This window comes from Macaca nemestrina, chromosome 1, assembly GCF_043159975.1.
Source record: "Macaca nemestrina isolate mMacNem1 chromosome 1, mMacNem.hap1, whole genome shotgun sequence".
NCBI lineage: Eukaryota > Metazoa > Chordata > Mammalia > Primates > Cercopithecidae > Macaca > Macaca nemestrina.
The window spans coordinates 155,701,041-155,719,617 of NC_092125.1; the positions used below are offsets into that span (position 1 = coordinate 155,701,041).

The 18,577-nt window shown below is 39.2% G+C and overlaps 1 protein-coding gene and 1 pseudogene across 11 annotated transcripts in view; both read right to left on the bottom strand.

The window, feature by feature from the left end:
* LOC105482686 (mitoguardin 1) overlaps positions 1-18,577 on the bottom strand; it is a 102,340-nt gene that overhangs the window by 22,908 nt on the left and 60,855 nt on the right. For all 11 annotated transcript variants that reach the window (XM_011742918.2, XM_011742914.3, XM_011742921.3 and 8 more), the window contains one exon: positions 11,306-11,406. In XM_011742918.2, the coding sequence (XP_011741220.1) occupies positions 11,306-11,406 (101 nt within the window). The remainder of the gene's footprint in view (positions 1-11,305; positions 11,407-18,577) is intronic.
* On the bottom strand, positions 3,764-7,999 carry LOC105482685 (nuclear speckle splicing regulatory protein 1 pseudogene; annotated as a pseudogene).

The following is an 18,577-nucleotide window of genomic DNA, read 5'->3' on the forward strand; positions in this document are numbered from 1 at the left end:
TATGTAACCACATACTACCTGTATCCCAATAACTTATGGAAAAATAAAACAAAATAAGAAATAATCCTGACACCTCCATATTCTAGGAAAAAAACTTCATCCCCAACTTTCACACTAACTGGTTGAATCTCTCCAGTCTTTCCTTTAGAGCCTGATCCAACAGCAACAGCTATTACTGCTGCTTGCAATACTTTTCCTTGAGATTTTTCTGGAAGCATAATGCCTCCGTTGTGTGTGTGTGTGTGGGTTTTTCTGTTTTTGTCAGGTCACCCAGGCAGTAGTGCAGTGGCACAATCATGGTTCATTGCAGCCTTGACTTCCCAGGCTCAAGTGATCCTCCCGCCCATTTTTAAATTTCACAGTGCCTGACCATAATGCCTCCTTTGGTTGTAGTTTCTACAGCACACCTTTCAACCAATACTTGGTCAGGGTGGAAGAAACTTCCAAATGCTTGTCCTGCCATGACTCCTGACACTACAGCTTGTACTCTGCTCTCACACCCCAAAATTTTTTTTTATTAAAAAGAAAGAGAGCAAATTAAAAATCCACAGAACTCACTACTCTTATGGAGATTCAGCCATTTTACTTGATTCAGTGTTCTCTGAATTTTTGCAAGTCTTTCATCCATTTTCACTATTCTGAAAATTTTGTTTTTGACATTTTTTGCTTTGTGGAGGAGACTTTTGAATGTCTACTCTATAATTCTAGAAGTAACTCTCAAGGCTTTGGTTTTGGTATTTCACATGCAGCCAGTGCTGTGCTAATGCTTTCATTTGATTTATTTAATCCTTACAAAAGCTCATAAAGTAAGTACTATTATTCAAATTGTGCCAGGTGCAATGGCTCACACCTGTCATCCCAGCACTTTGGGAGGCCAAGGCAGGCGGATCACTTGAGGTCAGGAGTTGGAGACCAGCCTGGCCAGCGTGGCGAAGCCCTACCTCTACTAAAAATATAAAAATCAGCCAGGTGTGGTGACGCATGCCTGTAATCCCAGCTACTTGGGAGGCTGAGGCAGAAGAATCACTTTAACCCAGGAGGTGGAGATTGCAGTGAGTCAAGATCGTACCACTGCACTCCAGCTTAGGAGACAGTGAGATTCTCTCTCTCAAACAAAGAAATAAATAAATAATCCACATTTTACAGACGAAGAAACGGAGATTAAATTAGCAGGAACTTACCCCAAATCCCACAACTAAATGATAAAATTTAAACCCAGGCATATTATTAAGCACCAAATTATACCCTTTCAGCCTTATCCAAAGAGCCAAGAGATAAGAAGTTTCAGCATCAGCAATATTTATAATGTATAAATATGTCCATTAGGCCAGATGCAAAAAAAAAAGGTATGAAGAGATGACAGTATCTCACGGTATATATTCTCTAAGTAACATTTTCCCTCATATTTTAAGGAATATATGTTATGCTAAAAGGCAAAGTCTTCTTGAGGCTAAGAAAAACTAAACAGCTTTTTAAAAATAACTTAGAATGAAAATTCTTTAGATATTAAACCGTTTTAAATGTCTGTACCACTGTCAAAACAAATAGGACCCACATATACCTACTATTAGTATTCTCTATTCTCTAATCAAAAAAAATTCCTAAGAAGTAAACTGGGGGCCAGGTGAGGTGGCTCACACCTGTAATCCCAGCACTTTCGGAGGCTGATGTGGGCAGATCACTTGAGGTTCGAGACCAGTCTGGCTATCATGGCGAAACCCTATCTCTACTAAAAATACAAAAATTAGCCGGGTATGGTGGCGCATGCCTGTAATCCCAGCTACTTGGGAAGCTGAGGCAGAAGAATCACTTGAACCTGGGAGGTAGAGGTTGCAAGGTTGCAGTGAGCTGAGATCACACCACTACACTCCAACCTGGGTGACAGAGTAAGACTCTGTCTCAAAAAAAAAAAAAAAAAAAACTAAACCGGGCTCCAATTAAACCCTCTACATGAAATAATTTCTAATAATAATAAAAAGACAATCCAACAATGGGAGATTCCAGAGTTGAGTCTTGAATTATTGATCTACCTTGCTTATTTGTTGGTTTGGTTGAAATAATCGTCTAAAGAAGCCTCCTAAAATAGGACTGCAGCTGTGAGAATATATCATGTTGAAAATTTGATACTAGATACCATTATTAACTCTTAAGAGACAATTTCAGCTCAGAAACATTTATTTAAATCATTAAACTTTTTTAAGCAAAAAGAAACTCATTAAAACATTGGTTGAAATTCTCATTTCAGAATACATCATATAGGAAGAATTTTTCAACAAAATTCCCAAAAATGTTTTAACAGGTTTTAGAAAAAAATTAACATTTAAATAGAGCTGAGAAGTTATTTCAGAAGCAGCAGTCAATAATGCAGTTAATTGCAGCTATGGAACATGCAATTTACTATTAAAAGGGGGTCCTTTTTTTTACTAGCTGAAATGAAATTTCCCATATATTTTGAAATTATTCTTCTCCCAAAAGGCTACATTTTAAAAACTAATTTTAATATTTTCAAAAAGAAAATACTATATTTGTTCACACTAAATCATCATCCTACCTTTTTAGTTATCTCCCATATTTCCCAATATTTCCCAAATATTATGGTCATATACCATAAATATGACCATAAAAGAAATCAAACAAGGCCGGGCACAGTGGCTCATGCCTGTAATCCTAGCACTTTGGGAGGCCGAGGTGGGTGGATCATCTGAGGGTCAGGAGTTCGAGAGCAGCCTGGCCAATATGGCAAAACCCCGTCTCTACTAAAAATAACAAAAATTAGCTGGGTGTGGTGGCAGGTGCCTATAATTCCAGCTACTTGGGAGGCTGAGGCAGGAGAATCACTTGAACCCAGGAGGTAGAGGTTGCAGTGAGCCAAGACCGTGCCATTGCACTCCAGCCTGGGCGACAAGAGCAAAACTCCGTCTCAAAAAAAAAAAAAAAAAGAAAGAAAGAAAGAAAAAAAGAAATCAAACAAGTCAACAACAACAGCCAACAATAAAAACAGATAAATAGGTAACTCCTACATCTCAACCAGTGAAAACTGTGCTTGGGGATTAGCTACAGATTTCAAACATCCTAAATTACTTTTCTTGGGCCCCATGAGGTACAAGATGGACTGAGCCTTATCCTCCTTGGCATGTAATTACTATGTTAAATTTGAAGTAATATTTTTTAAAAGCCTTAATCCAGACCAGGTCCTCTGAATGACCGTGAATGAAAATGTCTAAAGTCTCAAGATTATTACAAGTAGGGACATTAAATAGGCTAAGTTCTATTTTAATGTGGACCATTTTATACATGTTTACATTTTCCTTTGAAATCAATCACTTAAAATTATAAATAAGACTTACAATTAAAGAAAGCAGGTTGTTAGCAATCTGTATCCCTTAATAGAAAATAGGAACTTAAAATACCTGCCCTCCAAACTGGTCTTCAATGATTCTCTCACCCTGGTTACTCACACCGCATCCCACATTGAATAGGGCTAACCTGTGTAACCAACAGCACATTGTGGATATGACAGAATGAGATTTCTGAGGATAGGTCAAAACAGTCATCACTTCCACCTTGCCCTCTCTTGGGTTACTCCCTCTGCGGGAAGCCAGCTGCCATGCTGTAAAGATATTCAAATAGTCCTACAGAAAAGTCAATGTGGTGAGAAACTTAGGTCTTCTGTTAATGGATAGCACCAACTTTCCTATGTTGGGAACAGATCTTTCAGCCCCAGTCAAGCCTTCATATATATATATATATATATATATTTTTTTTTTTTTTTTTTTTTTTTTTGAGAGAGACAGAGTCTCACTCTGTTGCCCAGGCTGGAGTACAGTGGCACAATCTCGGCTTACTGCAACCTCCACCTCCCATGTTCAAGCGATTCTCCTGCCTCAGCCTCCTAAGTAGTTGGGATTACAGGCGCGTGCCACCACACCGGCTAATTTTTGTATTTTTAGCAGAGACTAGGTTTCACCATGTTGGCCAGGCTGGTCTAGAACTCCTGACCTCAGGTGATCTGCCCATCTCAGTCTCCCAAAGTGCTGGGATTACAGGCGTGAGCCACCATGGGCGGCCATGCCTTCATACTTTCATAGAAGAAAAATTTTAAATGATAGATATAGCCCTCCCCGCCTTTTCAGGTTATAAGTATCCTAAATATTCATCTTTGTTGCTTTGTATATTATTATTGGTGTATTTTTAAAGCATATCACTATTTTTTATTTTCATTTAAGCCAACTATGCTGTAAACTATTTAGACAAGATGATCCACATTTTATACTTTAATACAAATTTCAGAACATAAAGTATATTTTCTACTGTTCAAATCCATTTTATCTGAAATACAATATTTATAAAATAATATTTTATCTGAAATACAGTATTTCCTGCAACAAAACCAACATTATTAGAAGAGTTCAATTATTTATTAAAAACAATTTTTTTTAGAGACAGAGTCCTGCTCTGTTGCCCAGGTTGGAGTGCAGTGGTATGATCATAGCTCACTGTAACATCAAATTCCTAGGCTCAAATGATCTTCCTGCCTCAGCCTCTCAAGCAGCTGGGACTACAAGCATGAACCACCATGCCAGGCCTTTTGTTTTTTAAATAGAGACAAGGTCTCATTATCCTGCCTAGGCTGGTCTTGTATGTCTGGCCTCAAGTGATCCTTCTGCCTCGCCTCCCAAAATGTTTGTATTACAGGCATGAGCTACCACATCTGGCCAAAATTATTTTTTAATGGTTGTAGTGAAGCCAATTTTCCTCATTATGTACCCACAGGGAATTAGTACACTCTTGCAGTTCTTGAATACAACAAAGAATATGGTATTGATAAGTACACACTATATATAAATTCAGCCAAACATTCACATCCAAGCATCCAAGATGTAAGACTTTTGGTTTTAACCTAAAATTTTGAAAATAAATTTTAAAATGCCCTCCAAACTACTGGCAACACACTCCTTTATGGTTTTACACAGCAGGTTCCAGGAATTACAGTTTTCTGGGCTTCCTTAAATCTTTCTCTTGGGGTAGCCATCAATCATCTTCTTTCTCAATATAGCTCTTTGCATTAACCTGCGCCATCTGCCTGGCCAAGTACCTATCTCTAGCTGACATTACAGTTTCTTCGTTGTTCCTCTTTGCAAACTTGCTCACTGCCTCAGGTGGTCTCTCTTGTTCTTTACCCTTCTCTTCTTGCCTTTCCTCTGTGAGTCTCTGTTTTGCTCCCAGTGATTATTAAGAATTAGCAGGTTTCTCCTGGTTTACTTCTTTGTCCTTTGCCATGTTTCTCATTTTGTTGGATCTTTCTTGGTCAAGAAATTTATCCTTTGCCCTAGAACTTGGGCTGCTTTCCTTTCTGTCTCAATTTCTTTCCGAAGACTGAACACTTACTTCTCATTTTTCTCTATCTCTGTATTTACCATTATTTTCATATCTTTCCTTCCTTACTTTCATATGCTCTTCCTTTGCTTTGCTTTTCTCTTCCTTCTCTCCTTTCTCACTGTGTCGGTTCTGACCATTTTGTTGTCTCTTTCTTGTTCTCTTTGGGAATATTTCTCCCTGTCTTTCTCCCTTTTCCACACTCTGTCACTTCTTTCTCTTTGGTCTCTCATCCTTGGTTTATCTTCCTGTTCATGCCTCTTCCAATGGGAATCTCTATGACTGGCCTCCTGTGCCTATGAGAATCCCTTCCTTTCTGGTAATCACAGTCTGTAATGGTTCTCCTGGTCTCTGGATTGCTTCTGTTGGTGCTGATCTTCCCTTTTCACGTGTCCTCTCGACGTTCGTGATCCTTTCATGTGGTGTCTGGCACTGTGCCCTCTTTCTTCACTAGCTGACTGAGAGTGGTTTTGATTCCTGTGGTGCTTGGGGGTCTCAGGGGTCTCTACGACCTTTTCCCTTCTGCAGTTCACTCTAGTTTCTTCTATTTCATCATCCTCACTGCTCTTAGCATCAAAGTCACCATCTGCATCTGAGTTTTCCTCTACTTTCACATCAGTTTGAAGAATGCATTTCTCTTGTGGTACTCTGGTTTTTGAACTTACTTCATCGGAGTAGCCCCTTGATTTCTCTTCCTTTATACCAGATCTGGCTTCACAAAAGCTGCATTTAGGTACTTCCTCTTCACCAACTGCTTGATTTAATAAGTGCCTATAAAATCCACTGAGATCTTTCTGCTTGATTACATCCAAACATGCTTCCAGGGCAACTGCCCCCTTTTCTCTTTCTTCTTCTTCAGCTCTCTCTCGCAGTTTTTTCTTATATGCAGATGTCACAAATACCTCTTTATCATCAAATTCTCCCTTTTCCATTTCTCGTTCTCTCTGTATTTTCTCTTCCATTCTTTTTTCCTGTTCCTTTTTTCTGATCTCAACTGCTTTTAGCAAGTTGTGAATATACTTGGGCTTTCAGTCTTTCCCCAAAAGCAATTTGGGATTGTTTTCCTCCTGTTTTTTCTGCATTTCATCATAAATACTGTCATATTCATACACAGTAGCATCTTCTTCAAGGGCCTTCTGGATTCCAGTTTGGTCTGTTTCACAGCCTGCTATTCTCAGCAGCTTCCCTCTGAAGGCTTCCACTCATGGAGGTCTCATCATCATCATCAGAATCATTCCCAAACACTGATGATTTTTGCAAAATAGGATGCAACTGCTGTGTTTTCTTTGGCAAAATAAGCCCATACTGCCTGCCCAGAATCGCCATCTTGCTCCCGTGATGGCTGAAAGTGGCCCTATTATTGGTGTAGTTTTTGGATTGCTATAAATAAGTGTTGTCAAATCAGAGAGGTGTGTATAGCAAAAGCTTTCCAAGGTTCCATTTAGAGTACAAGTAGAGGTATCTAAAAAATTTATTTTATTTTATTTTATTTTACTTTATTTTATTTTATTTATTTATTTATTTTTTGAGACGGAGTCTGGCTCTGTCGCCCAGGCTGGATTGCAGTGGCACGATCTCGGCTCACTGCAAGCTCCGCCTCCGGGTTCACGCCATTCTCCTGCCTCAGCCTCCCGAGTAGCTGGGACTACAGGCACCCGCCACCGCGCCCGGCTAACTTTTTGTAGTTTTTTAGTAGAGACGGGGTTTCACCGTGTTCGCCAGGATGGTCTCGATCTCCTGAGCTCGTGATCCGCCCGCCTCAGCCTCCCAAAGTGCTGGGATTACAGGCGCGAGCCACTGCGCCCGGCCTTTAATTTTATTTTTTGAGACAGAGTCTCGCTCTGTTGCCCAGGCTGGAGTGCAGTGGCGCGATCTCGGCTCACTGCAAGCTCCGCCTCCCGGGTTCACGCCATTCTCCTGTCTCAGCCTCCTGAGTAGCTGGGACCACAGGTGACCGCCGCCACGCCAGGCTTATTTTTTGTATTTTTAGCAGAGACAGGGTTTCACCGTATTAGCCAGGATGGTCTCAATCTCCTGACCTCGTGATCTGCCTGCCTCAGCCTCCCAAAGAGCTGGGATTACAGGTGTGAGCCACCGTGCCTGGCAGAGGTATCTGAATTATAAAAAATAAAATTTTCAGCCGGACACAGTGGCTCAAGCCTATAATCCCAGCACTTTGGGAGGCCGACGTGGGAGGACTGCTTGAGCTCAGGAGTTTGAGAGCAGCCTGGACAATATGGCAAAACCCCATCTCTATTTAAAAAAATTAAGAGAAGCCTATGATTTCTCTATTAAACACATATACACAATTGCAGAGTGGTAATTCTTTAAAAAATGGAATCAGCCGGGCGAGGTGGCTCACGCCTGTAATCCCAGCACTTTGGGAGGCTGAGGCGGGCGGATCACGAGGTCAGGAGATCGAGACCATCCTGGCGAACACGGTGAAACCCCGTCTCCACTAAAAATACAAAAAAATTAGCCAGGCGTGGTGGCGGGCGCCTGTAGTCCCAGGTACTCGGGAGGCTGAGGCAGGAGAATGGCGTGAACCCGGGAGGCGGCGGAGCATGCAGTGAGCCGAGATCGCGCCACTGCACTCCATCCAGCCTGGGTGACAGAACGAGACTCCGTCTCAGAAAAAAAAAAAAAAAAAAAAAAAGGAATCTACAACTAAAAACTGCTCTCTGCAATATTAGTTTCTACCTATTAAATAAGAATCTCTTTAACAGATGGAAGGATTAGGAGTAAAATGTGAAGGTATCCTAATATCAAAAAGACTTTTCAGAACTTGAAAGAAAACATTATGCTAAGTGAAAGAAAGTCAAATACAACATATCACATGGTATGATTCCACTTACAAGAAATGTTCAGAATAAGGCAAATTCATAGAGTCAGAAGGTATTGGGTGCCAAGGGCTGGGGGGTAAAGGGAGATGGAGAGTGACTGCTATTGGGTAGGGGTTTTAGGGTAATAAAAATGTTCTGAAATTAGAAAGTACTGCTGGCTGCACAACTACATAAACATACTAAAAACTACTGAACTCTATAGTTTAAAAGGCTGAATTTTATGGCATATGAATTACTATCAAGAAAGCTACATTTAAAAAAAAAAAAAAACAAAAAACTCTTCATCCATGGTTCCAAACCAATGTTTGGCAGCGCTTATAGAGGAAAATCTTCTTAATCACTTTCACAAATGATTGATCTAGTTTATAGAAAAACCTATACCAGAAATTGTTTTAATCTAACTAGGCAAGAAATCTTTCTGGTAATCCTGAAAACATTTTCGAATGATGAAAAACTGTTTAACTTCCCAAAAGGTTCTGAATCTATTAACTTATTAACTTTCTTCATTAAAACAATTTTCCCTAATTTAACCTTAAGTGCTTGGCATATAGTTAAAAATAATTTAACAAACATTTCTTATAAAAGAATTTATCTTGGAACATTCACATTCTGAGACCATACATTTACACCATGGAAGCAGTCTTAGGATATTTCTTGAATAGTAAGTCCTTTTTGTATATATGCATGCATTTCGTTTTCCACAAGTATTTAATAATTTTTATTAAATCTTATTAAACAATAAATTTAAAGTGAGTACAATGAACACTTAGCAAAATATTTTTTAAAGTTGCATATTAGAAAAAAAAACTTTAGAGCAATTAGGTATATTGTTCCTCACAATGGAAAAAAAGTGCAAAGTGAATAGCAATTTTTCTCCTTACAAACCATCTAGGACATAGCATCTACAGAATAGAAAGATAAACATGTATGTAATGAACAGTAAAAGGAAGAGGAAACAGCTTTCCCATAGAACAAGTAAATATATTCTGTCTATTGCAAACTTATAAGTGGAAAATTTTTTTTTTTTTTTTTTGAGACAGAGACTCGCTCTGTCACCCGGGCTGGAGTGCAGTGGCCGGATCTCAGCTCACTGCAAGCTCTGCCTCCCGGGTTTACGCTGCCTCAGCCTCCCAAGTAGCTGGGACTACAAGCGCCTGCCTAGTTTTTTTTTTGTATTTTTTTAGTAGAGATGGGGTTTCACCGTGTTAGCCAGGATGGTCTCGATCTCCTGACCTTGTGATCTGCCCATCTTGGCCTCCCAAAGTGCTGGGATTACAGGCTTGAGCCATCGCGCCCGGCGGAAAATTTTTTTTAATGTAAACAATTAGGAGATGATACTGTAAGTGATGGATGAAATATACACATACAGAAAAACCTTGAGAGGACAAAAGAAATTATGAATCAGTACTGCTTTTAAAAAGGCAGATCCAAAGTTAAAGGTACAGGTATTGGAATATCTAAAGCTTCCAAACTAGAGATAAAATTCACATATCAGTTATAGATGTGTAATACTATTTTTGTGCATGTGTGTGTGAGACAGTCTCACTCTGTTGCCCAGGTTGGAATGCAGTGGTACGATCTTGGCACACGGCAACTTCTACCTACCAGGTACAAGCGATTCTTGTGCCTCAGCCTCCTGAGTAGCTATGATTACAGACATGCACCATCATGCCTGGCTAATTTTTAAATTTTTAGTAGGGATGGGGTTTCACCATGTTGACCAGGCTGGTCTCAACCTCCTGACCTCAGGTGATCTGCACACGTTGGCCTCCCAAAGTTCTGGGATAACAGGAATAAGCCACTGTGCCTGGCCAGATGCATAATACTATTTCTATGAAAAAAGATCACCTAAAATTATAATATCCAAAATCTACTGTAAAAATGCAAATATTCTGATATAAAATTGGTCACATATAATTTTTAAAGCTGATTTAAGTACAAAAATAAAAACGAAAAGATGACCTCTTTGCAAGCAGTCTCTTTTGGTAAAAAATTTAAATCTCAGTGAAAAATAAATTACCCACAGATTTATAATTCAGTAATCACTACTGTTTATTTATAGCTAGTCTTTTTTCCTCTGCCTATATACTTATATATCATGCATGTTTTTGTTTCCTTTTTACAAAATTATAATCATACAATCTATATAAAACTTTACATACTAATCTTTTCACTTAACATATGTTCCCATGACATTAAAATTATTGGAAACATGTTTATAGCTCTATAACATTTTTAATTACAGATGTGCCATAATCTGGCATTAGATTGTTTTCCATTTTTCATTGTTATTAAAATGCCACAGTGAATGTGTGTGTGTGTGTGTGTGTGTGTGTATATACATATCTATCTATCTTATCTATCTATATATATATTTTTTATTTTATTTTTTTGAAACAGGGTCTTGCTCTGTCACCCAGGCTGGAATGTAGTGCCACAATCATGGCCCACTGCAGTCTTGACCTCTTGGGCTTAAGGGATCCTCCCACCTCAGCCTCCTGAGTAACCAGAACTATAGGCTACTCACTACCACATCTGGTTAATTTTTAAAATTTTTTGTAGGGACAAGGTCTCACTATGTTGCCCAGGCTGGTCTCAAACTCCAGAGCTCAAGCAATCCTTCCACCTCAGCCTCCTGAAGTACTGGGACTACAGGTGTAAGCCACTGCACCTGGCCAACAGTGAATTGTTTTTAACATATAATCTTTGAATCTGATCACCTTCTTAGAACGAAAATCTAAAAGTATGATTTCTGAACTAAAGAAACTGAACATCTTTAAGACTCTTGATATAAGCTGAAAAATTGCTTTCCATTAACTTACTAGTTTCTATTCCTCCCCCATAATCTACAGTATATGAAAGTGCCCATCCAAATCACGTGTTTACAGGTCCATCTCCTTAAAGAGAGTGTAAGCTCCTGTAGGAGCTTATTTTCATGTTAGATTTATTCATTTTTGTATCCTGGTACCTACCACATGGTAGATGCTAAATAAACAGTGACCAAACTGAATTACAGTATAATGACAAGACTGTTGTTTCCACTAAAAAAGAAACAGAAATCCTCATTAGGAACACACATGTCCTACCTCTGCTGCTGAAGCAAAGGAATCCGTGGATGCGACGCTCAAGGTGTCTCGCAGGCCAAAGTCATCCACATTACCCTTCATGGTGATATCTGTATCTTTATCTTAAAAGTAAAAGGTGAAAAGTTCAGAAAGTGATATTCCACATCATTGTGGTACTTTGCATTCCATAGTTTGATTTTGATTTTTTTCCCCTATCTTTATTTAGACTACCAGTGTCAAAAGGAAAACAGTAAGTATCCAATGTTTAACTGAATCTGAAACTCTGCAAAGTAGGGGAGAGAGTGTTACAAAGCAAATATTCATTTTTAATTTAAGAAGGAATTAAGCTTAATTTTTTATTAAAAGGGCTTTTTAGTGCATAATAACCAGAGTTGGATTATCTACTATACATGGTAAAGTCAGCATATATCACAGCTAGTTTGCAACAGAGCAATTTATTTGCAAGTGGTCTTGCCCAAATTACAAGAACTTGTAGGTTCATTTAAATCAACTATATTATTAACATAAAATATCTGGCCTGTCACTTGTGATAAGCTGATCAATTAAAACAATTCACAGCCGGGTGCAGTGGCTCACACCTGTAATCCCAGCACTCTGGGAGGCTGAGGCAGGTGGATCACCTGAGGTCAGGAGTTCGAGACCAGCCTGGCCAACACGGCGAAACCCCATCTCTACTAAAAAAATACAAATATTAGCCTGTAGTCCCAGCTAGTTGGGAGGCTGAGGCACGAGAATTGGTTGAACCTGGGAGGTGGAGGTTGCAGTGAGCCAAGATCACACCACTGCACTCCAGCCAGGGGGACAGATCAAGACTCTATCTCAAAAAAACACCGCCACCAAAAAAACAACAACAACAACAACAACAACAAAAAAAACAAGAAGGTATTTGTGACTTTTTCAGGCTTTAATGAGACCTACTTTAAAAACTGAACAGTTAAAAACAATCAGACCTAGGTCCTTGATGTTTACTCTGCTTACCTGAGGGTCAAATATAAATACCTCCCAAATTTTAAAAGGTTGAAAAAGTTCAAATTCTTTGGAAAGGGTTAATCTCACCCTATCAAGACAGGCTGTTAGCAATACTTGTCATTCGGAATGTGGGTATGAATATCCTCATGTACTATTATCAGGAATTTAATTGTTAACATTAAATTTTCAAACAAATACTTTCCTGCTTACGTATGTGACTAACATGGAGAAAACAAGTAATAAACTTCAAAATGTATCACAAGTATGAAAGAGCAAAGAAAAAAATATATATATTCTTATTTTGATTCTCAATCTGCTAAATTTGTCAGACACTATCTTCTTTAAAATGAAACCAGCTGGCTGAGGTGGCTCATGCCTGTAATCATCCCAGTGCTTTGGGAGGCTGACGCAGGAGGATCACTTGAGTCCACGAGTTTTGAGACCAGCCTGGAAAACACAGTGAGACCTCGAAAAAAAAAAAAAAAAAAGCCAGGTGTTGTGGAACATGCTCAGGAGGCTGAGGCAGGAAAACTGCTTGACTCCAGGAATTTGAGGCTGCAGTGAGCTATGACTGCACCACTGCACTCCAGCCTGGATGTCAGAGTGAGACCTTGTGAAAAGAAAGAGAAAGAGAAAGGAGAGAGAGAGGGAGAGAGAAACCAGAAGTCTCCTTGGCTTTCATTCTCCAAATTTTCATAATTTTTCCAAAATTAAAATTTATTACCTCTACCAGAAATCTGTCAAATTCTGTTTAAAATCCTAAGTATCAGAAAACACAACTTGTGACTCTACCCAGGAAGTATGTTTTTTTTTTTAATTCAAAGCATCAATTTAGCTTCAATTAAATGTTTAAATCAAAAGTTACACAACCAATTATATTCCAAGCTCTACAACAAGCAGAAGAGAGAATAAGCCACAAGTGGTGCAAGGTTCATTCCTATTAAGTACCAAAAATAATCATACATGTAACATTTTTTTTCCTACTTTATGTTTGGTGAAATCAGACTTTACGTTTTAAGTATTTACCTTCCAAGTTTAAAGTATAATTGTTTTCAGATGACATTTACATCAATCCTTTTAAAGTACCTAAAACTTTTCATCTTAAAAATCTTTCTACTACTAAATGACTATTAATGGGACAAAATCTGAGGTTAAATTATTCCATTATAAAAACATTTTAGAAATTTACATTTTTCTATTAAACTGGAGAATAAAACAATATAATTGTTTCACACTTATAAATAGCTATCAAACTGGTATTTTTGGAGACACAATTATCCAGAAAAACTCCCATAATTCTCTTTTCAGTGCATATGAAGGCCTTTTAAACACAAATACACACACACTGAGCTTTTATACAAAACTTAATCCTCCTGTACAACCTTCACAGCATTATCTTAATTATTTTCCATTCTCAGTATTACTTGCACAAAAAGAAATCACAGTTTTACAATTTTCATTATGTCACGGCATTATCAGAGTGGGATTAAATTTTATTTTATTTTATTTATTTATTTTGAGACAGAGTTTTACTCTTGTTGCCTAGACTGGAGTGCAATGGTGTGACCTTGGCTCACTGCAACCTCCGCCTCCCGGGTTCCAGTGATTATCCTGCCTCAGCCTCCCGAGTAACTGGGACTACAGGCACGTGCCACCACTCCCAGCTAATTTTTTTGTATTTTTAGTAGAGACAGGGTTTCACCACGTTGGCCAGGCTGGTCTCGAACTCCCAAACTCAGGTGACTCACCCGCCTCAGCCTCTCAAAGTACTGGGATTACAGGCGTGAGAGCCACTGCACCCGGCTGAGAGTGGGATTAAATTTACAAGTCAATTAACTCTTGGTTCCATATGGCTTTTGCTATTTTCAGAGTAGAATACAGACATTTATCTAGTGTTACTTTACCTTTCAGACATTACCCATGAGATGTCAAAAGTCTGTTTTACTTTAGTCAACAGTAACTAGCTATTCAATGTCATCCAGATCAGTTACCATACTTGTACTTTATTTTTTAAAACATCTAACAAAGAAAAATGGCTCAATTCCAGAGGAACTAGAAGGATTTACTCATTAAATCCAAGTCCATAAACCATAGACTATACCTCTTATTTCAGTAATTGCTATGATTCCTGGAATGGCAGCTAAATTATTACAAAGAGAAAAAATACATCTGTTTTTTAGATATGATAGTCAAAAGTATAAAGAAAGAATCTTGGCCAATATCCCAAACCAACTGCTTTCATGCATCCAATTAAAGCTTAAAATACTCTTTCTTAAAAGTATCATCATTGGCTGGGTGTGGTGGTTCACGCCTGTAATCCCAGCACTCTGGGAGGCTGAGGTGGGTGGATCACTTGAGGTCAGGAGTTCAAGACCAGCCTGACCAATATGGTGAAACCCTGTCTCTACTAAAAATACAAAAATTACCCAGGCATGGTGGTGCATGCCTGTAATCCGAGCTACTCAGCAGGCTGAGGCAGGAGAATTGCATGAACCCAGGAGATGGAGGTTGCAGTGAGCCAAGATCGCGCCACTGCACTCCAACCTGGGTGACAGAGCAAGACTCCATCTCAAAAAAAAAAAAAAAAAAAAAAAAAAAAAAAAAAAGTATCATCAACTCTTGGCCAGGCACAGTGGTTCACGCCTTTAATTCCAGCACTTTGGGAGGCTGAAGCAGGAGAATCTCTTAAGCCCAGGAGTTCAAAACCAGCCTGGGCAATATGGCAAAACCCTGTCTTTACAAAAAATTAGCTGGTGCAGTGGCACACACCTGTAGTCTCAGCTACCTGGGAGGCTAAGCAGGAGGATCACTTGAGCCTGGGAGGCAGAGGCTGCAGTGAACCAAGACTGCACCACTGTATTCCAGCCTGGATGACAGAGCAACGGTCTGTCTCAAAACAAATCAAAACAAATGAAAAGTATTATCAACTCGACTGCGGTATTGAAAGACAGTGACAGCATGGAAAATTGAAAACCAAAGGCAGCCGGGTGCAATGGCTCACGTCTGTAATCTCAACACTTTGGGAGGCTGAGGCGGGAGAATCACTTGAGCCCGAGGAGTTCGAGATCAGCCTGGGCAACAGAAGAGAGACTCCAGCTCTACAAAAAATTTAAAAAGTTAGCAGAGTGTGGTGGCACGCACCTAAAGTTCCAGCTTCTTGGGAGGCTGATGCAGGAGAATCGCTTGAGCCCACAAGTTGAAGGCTGCAGTGAGCCATGATCGTGCCACTATACTCCAGCCTGGGTGACAGAATAACACTCTGTCTCTAAAAAAAGAAAAAAACCTAAGGCTTCATTGATCTTAGTCAATATTTTCAGAAACTTCTTACTGAATTTTTCTCAGCCAAAAAAAAAAAAAAAAAATCCTAAAACCACAGTGAAATATCATTACACACCTACCAGAATCACTAAAATTGGGGAAAAATGGCTTTTTTTTTTTTTGGTCGAGTATGTATGGTCAGTGGAAACTCTCCCACACCACTGGTAGAAACAACTGGTAGAACCACTTTGAAAAGTTTGGCATTACCTATGAAAGTTCAAGATTGCTTTCTCTATGATCTAACAATTCTACCCTTGGGTGTGTTTTACAGAAATGCATGCTTATATGCATGAGTGTTCATAATAATACTGTTTATAATAGCCCCAAACTGGAAAAAAAACAAATGTCCAAATACAGAACAAACAAACCATAGTATATTCATACAATGAAATACTACACAACAATGAAAATAAATGAATTGCTGTTACATGCAGTAATATGGATAAATCTAACAATATGTTGAGTGAAGGATTATATGCAGAATTCATTCACAATGAAAAATTATTGGCCGGGCGCAGTGGCTCAAGCCTGTAATCCCAGCACTTTGGGAGGCCGAGACGGGCGGATCACGAGGTCAGGAGATCGAGACCATCCTGGTTAACATGGTGAAACCCCGTCTCTACTAAAAAAAAAAAATACAAAAAACTAGCCGGGCGAGGTGGCGGACGCCTGTAGTCCCAGCTACTCGGGAGGCTGAGGCAGGAGAATGGCGTGAACCCGGGAGGCGGAGCTTGCAGTGAGTTGAGATCCGGCCACTGCACTCCAGCCTGGGTGACAGCGCGAGACTCCGTCTCAAAAAAAAAAAAAAAAAGAAAAGAAAAATTATTATTAAATTCACTCAAGCAAAATTCAAAAACAGACAAAACTAAACACGTTTAGTGATAAAATTATTTTTAAAAGCTAGAAGGTGACTGGGCACAGTGGCTCATGCCTGTAATCCCAGCACTTTGGGAGGCTGAGGTGGGTGCATCACCTGAGGTCAGGAGTTTGAGACCAGCCTAGCCAACATGGCGAAACCATGCCTCTACAAAAAATACAAAAATTAGCCTGGTATGTTGGCAGGCACCTGTAATCCCAGCTACTCAGAATTCTGAAGCACGAGAATTGCCTGAACCCAGGAGGTGGAGGCTGCAGTGAGCCAAGATCGTACCACTGCACTCCAGTCTGGGTGACAGAGTGAGACTCTGTCTCTAAATAAATAAATAAGCTGGAAGGTAATTAGCCTGAGCATCAGGACAGCTGCACTCCAGCATGGGTGACAGAATGAGACTCTGTCTCAAAATAAATAAATAAATAAATAAATAAATAAATAAGCAAGCAAGCAAGCTAGAAGGTAATTAGCCTGAGCATCAGGACACTGGTTCATTCTGCAGGTGACTGGAAGGGATTACAAGAAGATCCATCTGGAAAGCTGTCAATGTTTTACGTTTTGCTGTACATGATAATTACATAAGAATGTGTGATAGGCCGGGCGCGGTGGCTCACGCCTGTAATCCCAGCACTTTGGGAGGCCGAGACGGGCGGATCACGAGGTCAGGAGATCGAGACCATCCTGGCTAACACGGTGAAACCCCGTCTCTACTAAAAAATACAAAAAACTAGCCGGGCGAGGTGGCGGACGCCTGTAGTCCCAGCTACTCGGGAGGCTGAGGCAGGAGAATGGCGTGAACCCGGGAGGCGGAGCTTGCAGTGAGCTGAGATCCGGCCACCGCACTCCAGCCTGGGTGACAGAGCGAGACTCCGTCTCAAAAAAAAAAAAAAAAAAAAAAGAATGTGTGATAAATCATTGTACTTTTTTGTTTTGTGCACTTTCCTCTAAGGATTTAAATAGAAGGAAAGAAAAGAAAGCAGTATCAACTATATATCTTGGTCCCAAATAGCTGAGAGCAGAAAAGGCTCAATCAGAGCTTCAAAGGCAGGAGGAAGCAGGGTAAGAAAATGAATGCTTTCTATATTTCAGTGTTGCCAATGATGCTGTAAATTATTACCAGACATGAATTTTATATCCTGATTGAGAAAGCATCTATAATGATGCTAGATTCAAAAGTCAAAAGACCTGATGAGTGTTAAATATAACAACAAATCGAAAATAATTTATTTGTACCCTGTAGTGAATACCAACAACAGTAGTAATGTATAATGCCAAGCATATACCACTCATAACCGTTTTTCTCTAGCTCTGCAACCTTTCTTTGCTATTTAGTGATTGGTTTAGGATTTTAAGTGGGAATGTTTAAGTGGGGATAACCAAATACTTTCAAGAAGGAGAAGACATGGAAACTAAGGAATGTCTGCTATTTAATCATAACAATAGAAGCGTGATGCGATTAATCAAAATACATATTTATTTTTCACTCAATACTTGCCAGATACCAAGTTATATGCTTTATATGTATTATCTTATTTTTAATCCCCACAATAACCCTTTGATGAGGTAGATACTATTAGTTTTCTCATTTTATGTACCAGGAATCTAAGGCACAGAGAGGCTAAGTAGCTGCTACATATATACATATCTAAGAAAGAGAACAGTAGGATTCAAACTCAGGTGATCTGATACCAGATGCTATGCTATAAAACTATGGAGCCCTGGTGTCCAATACAGTAGCTCCTAGTTAAATGTGTCTATTAAACACATGAAATGAGATGTGCTGCAAGTGTAAAATACATAATAGATTCTGAAGACTTAGTACCAAAAACCAGAAAACATTAATACATACTGGGCTTAAGAAAATATATTAAAATTAATTTTATCTGTTTCTTTTGGGCCTTTAATGTGGGTACTAGAAATTTTAAAATTACATTTGTGGCTCACATTATATTTCTATTGGACAGTGCTGTTAGAGCATTCGTTGTTCATATTTTAACTACAGTGCAAAGAGCTTCCAAGTTCTTTAGAAGACTCAGATTCAGCTTATATTTTTTGAGTGACTATTACGTGTCCAAGTATTCTACTAAGTGCTTTCACAGACTATTTTACTTGAC